Source organism: Otolemur garnettii, unplaced genomic scaffold, assembly GCF_000181295.1.
Source record: "Otolemur garnettii isolate 467f Iridium unplaced genomic scaffold, OtoGar3 scaffold00142, whole genome shotgun sequence".
NCBI lineage: Eukaryota > Metazoa > Chordata > Mammalia > Primates > Galagidae > Otolemur > Otolemur garnettii.
Genome location: NW_003852537.1, coordinates 310,145 through 315,571, shown reverse-complemented (window position 1 = coordinate 315,571; position 5,427 = coordinate 310,145). Strand labels below are relative to the sequence as shown.

Sequence of the window (5,427 nt, the reverse complement as noted above, 5' to 3'; positions counted from 1 at the left end):
AAAAAAAAAAAATGATTTCCAACCTTGAGTATTATACCTAGCTAAGGTGTCAATCCAATATCAGACATGCAAGGTCCTAAAAACAGTTTAATTCCTCTGACCTTTCTAAGGCAGTTACTGGAGGGTCTGCTCCATGAAAACCAAGGATTAAATCAAGACAAGGAGTCAAGTACAGGAAACAGGACTCCTGACATAGGAGAGAGGTAAAGAAATTCTCCAAGATGATGGTGAAAAGAATTGCCAGGATGACAGCTGAGTCTTTAGTGTAGAAGACTGCTAATGAAAAACAGGTCAGTCAGTTCCTAGAGAATTTCTTCAAGAAAATGAAATTGAGGCCAGGTGGCTGTGGCTCATGCCTATAAGCCTAGCCCTCTGAGAGGCCAAGGTGGGTGGATTGGCTGAGCTCAGGAGTTTGAGACCAGCATGAGCAAGAGCAAGACCCCATCTCTAAAACTAGCCAGGCATTGTGGCAGGTGCCTGGAGTTCCAGCTACTTGGGAGACTGAAGCAAGAGGATTACTTGAGCCCAAGAGTTTGAGGTCACTGTGAGCTATGACCACATGGCACTCTACTGAGGGCAAGAGAGTGAGACTCTGTCTCAAGAAAATCAATCAACCAACCAATAAAATTGATAAGCTATCTAATGTAATTAGTATCTTAAGACAATATATAGATAATTGATTAATAATATAGTCTCATTACTACATAGTTAGAAAATTAAGCAAAATAACAACCCAAGAAAATTTTCATTTCCTGGGAAAACAGAAAGCTATACAGGAAAGGAAAAATAATCACAGTTTATTGTCCTCTTCAACCCAAATTAGCAATCATAGTAATAAAAGTGTAAATACTAAATATTGATCTTTTAAAAAGTCTAAAATACAACTGTACTTAAGGATGGTGGATAAGAAATATGTATGGTATAGGCTGGGGGAGAAAAGAGAGCGAAATGCTTATCTCTGTAGTGGGAAATTCATTGATAATGCCTAAAACTAAAAAGTCTACAAATAGCAATTGAAAGTGTGATATTTAGAGATATGGAAGGAAATACCCCCCAAATTAGCTAACAAGAAGAAACGCAGTTGCTTTTGGAGGGAAACAAAAGAAAAGGGGTAAGAACTGCGTTTTCTTTTCCTTAACATGCTTTATAAAGCAAATGGATTCCAAGTGTATATATAAAGTTAAAAAAAAGTTAAAAGATCAATACAGTGATAGCCCAGTGACATAGAGTTGGGAAGAGAGTTAAGGGGAAAGAGCAACAGAAAGAGTAGAGCAGGAAAAGAGAAGGTAGGATTGAGACTTCCTTCTGGGAGGAAGGAAAGTCGTTGAAGAGGACTGATGGGGAGGAAAATCTGAAAGGGGAGGTGAAGTTAATGACAAAAGTGGCTTGAGGTGAGAGGTGAATGGTGGAAAGGAGGTTAGGGAAGGAGCAGGCTGGAGATGAGGCTGGGTGAGGCACTTACCGGAGCCTCGGACATGAGCACTGGGTGCAAGTTTGGCTCAGACTTGACGTGTTTGCTGTAGGTGTGATCCAGGATGGCTCGGAAGCACTCCCAGTCCTCGACTGGGGCCAGAGATCAGCATGGAGAGATGCAGATGGGGCAAGCAGGGGACAAGGACAGGAAGGAAAGGAGGGAGACCAAGTCCAAGGGAGGGTGGGCCCAGTTCCACCAGGGAGGCCCCCCCATCCCAGGAATCTGGTGGGTCCCAGAGGTGGGAGCCAGACAGCTGTGGGATGCAGTGAGGAGGTCCCTAGGACTTGGGCAGCTGCAAGGAAGACTGGGTGTGGGGGTGCTGTGTCCTAGGTTGTGGGGAGTAAGTTCAAAATTTGTGTCTGAAGGTGGGGGTGGGGGCCCCTTACTCATGCCATTCTTGAGAGGTGACATGACCTCCGCTCCATCCCGAGGCACATGCAGGGCATTGGTGTCAATGTGGAAGATCTTCCCTTTCTTCTCTTTCTCCCCCTCCAGTTCCAGCCCGCCCCCCTCCTCTGCGGCCAGCAGCCCCACTGTGGTGGGGAAGTCAGCCTGAGGGAAGGATGGATGGGGAGAGGGATCACCTTCTTACTCCAGTTCAGCTCCGTGGTAAGCCCTGAGCCCACCCCTGGGTTTATTCCCACATTCTCGCTCTGCAGAACATCTAGGCTGGACTGTGAGAACTCTTGAGTTACTGGAAAGCCTGGAGGGGAGTCTGGAGCTCCTAGGATTTGGGGAGGGGGCTAGAAGGCTCACCTTGGGACAGTCCTCCCCAGCATACCCAGCGCGGACTGAGAAGGAGCCAATGTCAAAGACCAGCGCCCCCACCTCATCTGTGCGGGGAGACAGGAGTGTGAGGGGACCTCCCTCAAACTCTCTCTCCCTAGGTAGCTCCAAGAAGAGGTCAGGGAAGAGCCACAGCCTTGCCACCTTCAATACTGGGCCACGGCAGGCGGGAGCTAGGCTTAGAGTCCGGAGTCCTGTAGAGTCCGGGGTCCTGGCAGTGGGGGTGGGGGTGGGGTGGGGGCGTGGGTCAAGCTGCCAAAGTCGCTTCTTGCTCAGTGGCCTTGCTCAGGCCACTGTCCTGACAGGGAAGGAAGGGGCCAGGGACCGGGCAGAGGTGGGTTGAATAGTGGAGAGGTTGGGCCCGGTGCACGCTAGGCGTCCTGTGAGAACCGGAGGTAAGGGTAGGAGGTGCAGGACTTAAGCCTCAGACTGGACACGCTCGAGTTGCCGAGCTGACAGGCCCCGGGGTGCCCAGAGCTTGGACCGCGCGGGTTCGGGGCGCAGGGCAGCGGGCGAGGCCGCGCCGGGCTGGGGAGCCCAAAGCCCGAGGCTCGCTCACCTCCGCCGTAGACACCCCCGCTCATAGTGCCCTCTCTGCACGGCTCGCGGCCCTTGGGCGGCGGCGGGATCAGCACCGAGGTGGCCGGACAGCTCCCGGGATCCCGGGCGGGGAGGGGCGCGCGGCGACCAATCGGGAGGCCAGATCCCCCGCCCCCCACAGCGCCGCGGATTGGTTGCAAGGCGAGACAATAACCCGGCCGGGGTCCGCCGCTTTAAAGGGGCAGACTCCTCCGAGTTAGGCGGAGGGGAGGCGATGGCGAGGAAGACGAACCGCAAGGTCGTAGAGACCGGCCCTAAGAATAGCCGGCAGAAAGGAGAGCAGGAAAGAGGAGACCCTATCCATCTGGGGAACCGGACTCCGCAGGATAACTGATGGGACCCTACTCCCTTACTTTTTAAAAGGGGGTCGAGGAAGTAAGCGCAGAAGTTCCGGAGGGTCGCCCATCCTCAGGCTCCGAAACTAGGGTCAGCCACACCCAGGCCTGAATAAAATCACCAAAAGTGGGAGGGAAGACCGAGAGAGCGGTACCAGAAGGGGTGTATCTCCATCTCTCCCGTTATTTTTCCTCCTTTGTCTTTCTGATGGCCCTTCATTTCTTTCTTCGCCCACTACCTGGTGCCTGAAACTTACACATTCACACGTGTACACAGGATCACACACAGGCACTCAGGTAAAACGGCCTTAGTTCCATTTCCTCTCTCTCTCTCTTCAGCACCCTGTTCTCCTGTGTTTATCAAGAGAGTTTTCTACTAGAAGACTTCCAAGTTCTTCTGGGCTCCTGGCACCACCAGCTGAGCAGTTTGGTAGCAAAGGTGACGGAGCAGCTCTGACAACCTGGGTGAGCTGAGAGATTCTTATGTGAGCGTGTGTGTAGATGTGTTCCTGTATGTATGTATTTGTGTGTGTGTACATATGCACGTGTGAATACATGCGTGTGTTTGGGGACATTCCTATCTACTTGTTTGAGGGTAGGGAGAGCACTGAGGCCAAAGATCTCACAGAAAGAGGGTACTTTGTGACAACCACATGTTCCTGAAGGTTCTCTGCTCACCAGATGCCCACTGTGTCAGAGACCCCACAGTTTTCAAGCCAAAGGACAGATGGTTTGAGCTGGTTCTTTGGTTACTACTGGTGACAGTGGCATTTCACATGCCCAGGGTTGGTTCAAAGTTCAGGTGTGCCATCACCTACTGAGAAGGTCCAGGTTTCAAAGGAAGGGGCAAGAGGAGGGGAGAGCTGACTCAGGAGCTGGGAGATTGAGATTTTCTCTAGTGACCCTAGGTTGGCAAATAACCTCTCTATAATATTTAGCCTTGGTTGAATTAATTGGATGAGGCTCTTAACCTCTTTGTACTTGCATTTCTAGATCTTTCAAAATATAGAGGTGAGAATGAAAGGAATGCTGAAGGGGAAAGTGATTTTATTCATGACTTGTACTTCTCCTTCTAATGATATTAAATGATGTTGCCTCACTTCCTGTGGAATTCATCTTGTCAATTCCCACTACTTCTTCTCCTCTTCCCTCTAACTACCTCATTTCAGATTCAGAAACTTTCCCACTCAGAACTCTTACTGATCATGGATATAATCCTAGGATTTTTTTTCTTTGAGACATGGTCTCACTGTTTTGAGCAGAGTGCAATGGCTCAATCATAGCTCACTGTAACTTCAAACTCCTAGGTTCTGCTGGGTGTGGTGGCTCACACCTGTAATCCTAGAACTCTGGGCAGATGAGGTGGGTGGACTGCACTTAGGAGTTTGAGATCAACCTGAGCGAGGCTGATGTAAGAGAATCATTTGAGCTCAAGAGTTTGAGATTGCTGTGAGCTATGATGATGCCGTGGCACTCTACCCAGGCCAATATAGTGAGATTCTGTTTCAAAAAAACCAAACCTGGGTGGTGCCTGTGGCTCAAAGGAGTAGGGCACTGGCCCCATATGCCAGAGGTGGCAGGGTTCAAACCTAGCCCTGGCCAAAATCTGCAAAAAACAAACAAACAAACAAAAAACCCAAACCAAACCAAACAACAACAAAAAGAACAAACCAATACTTCTGAGCTCAAGTGATCCTCTCAGCTCAGCCTTCTGAGCAGCTAGGACTACAAGCATGCACCAGCATACCTGGCTACTTTTAATTTGTTTGTAGGACCTAGTTGTGTTGCCTAGGCTGGTCTTCATCTCTTGGCCTCAAGCAATCCTACCTTGGCCTCCCAACCACCCCCAGATTTTATAGACATAGTTCATAGGAGCCAGAGGGGGGACAAAAACCAACATCTGTTATCAGCGAGTTGAGATATTACCTTATCTCAATATCTCTGAGTTCCTCAGAAAGCTTTGCTGTCTCCATCCATGCGATAGCTGGTTGTGAGGACTCCATGCAATGCGAGAATCAGTGCCTGGTTGAAAGCTAGGCACATAAGAATATTCACGGCTCGGAGCCTGTGGCTCAAGCGATTAGGGCGCCAGCCACATACACTTAAGGTGGCGGGTTGGAGTCCCCAGCCCAGACCCGCCAAGCAACAATGATGGCTGCAACCAAAAAATGGCCAGGCGCTGTGGCGGGCGCCTGTGGTCCCAGCTACTTGGGAGCCTGAGGCAGGAGACTC

At 50.2% G+C, this 5,427-nt stretch overlaps 1 protein-coding gene across 2 annotated transcripts in view; it reads right to left on the bottom strand.

Annotated features, from left to right (window-relative positions):
- ACTL6B (actin like 6B) overlaps positions 1–2,946 on the bottom strand; it is a 14,152-nt gene extending 11,206 nt beyond the window's left edge. For both annotated transcript variants that reach the window (XR_001161647.2, XM_003798844.2), the window contains exons 1-4: positions 2,820–2,946; positions 2,231–2,307; positions 1,861–2,026; positions 1,463–1,563 (exon numbers count right to left, since the gene is read on the bottom strand). Coding sequence is in view for 1 of the 2 variants with exons in the window: in XM_003798844.2 (XP_003798892.1) it covers positions 1,463–1,563; positions 1,861–2,026; positions 2,231–2,307; positions 2,820–2,844 (369 nt within the window). In the remaining variant the exon portion in view is untranslated. The remainder of the gene's footprint in view (positions 1–1,462; positions 1,564–1,860; positions 2,027–2,230; positions 2,308–2,819) is intronic.
- Between the last annotated feature and the right edge of the window lie 2,481 nt (positions 2,947–5,427).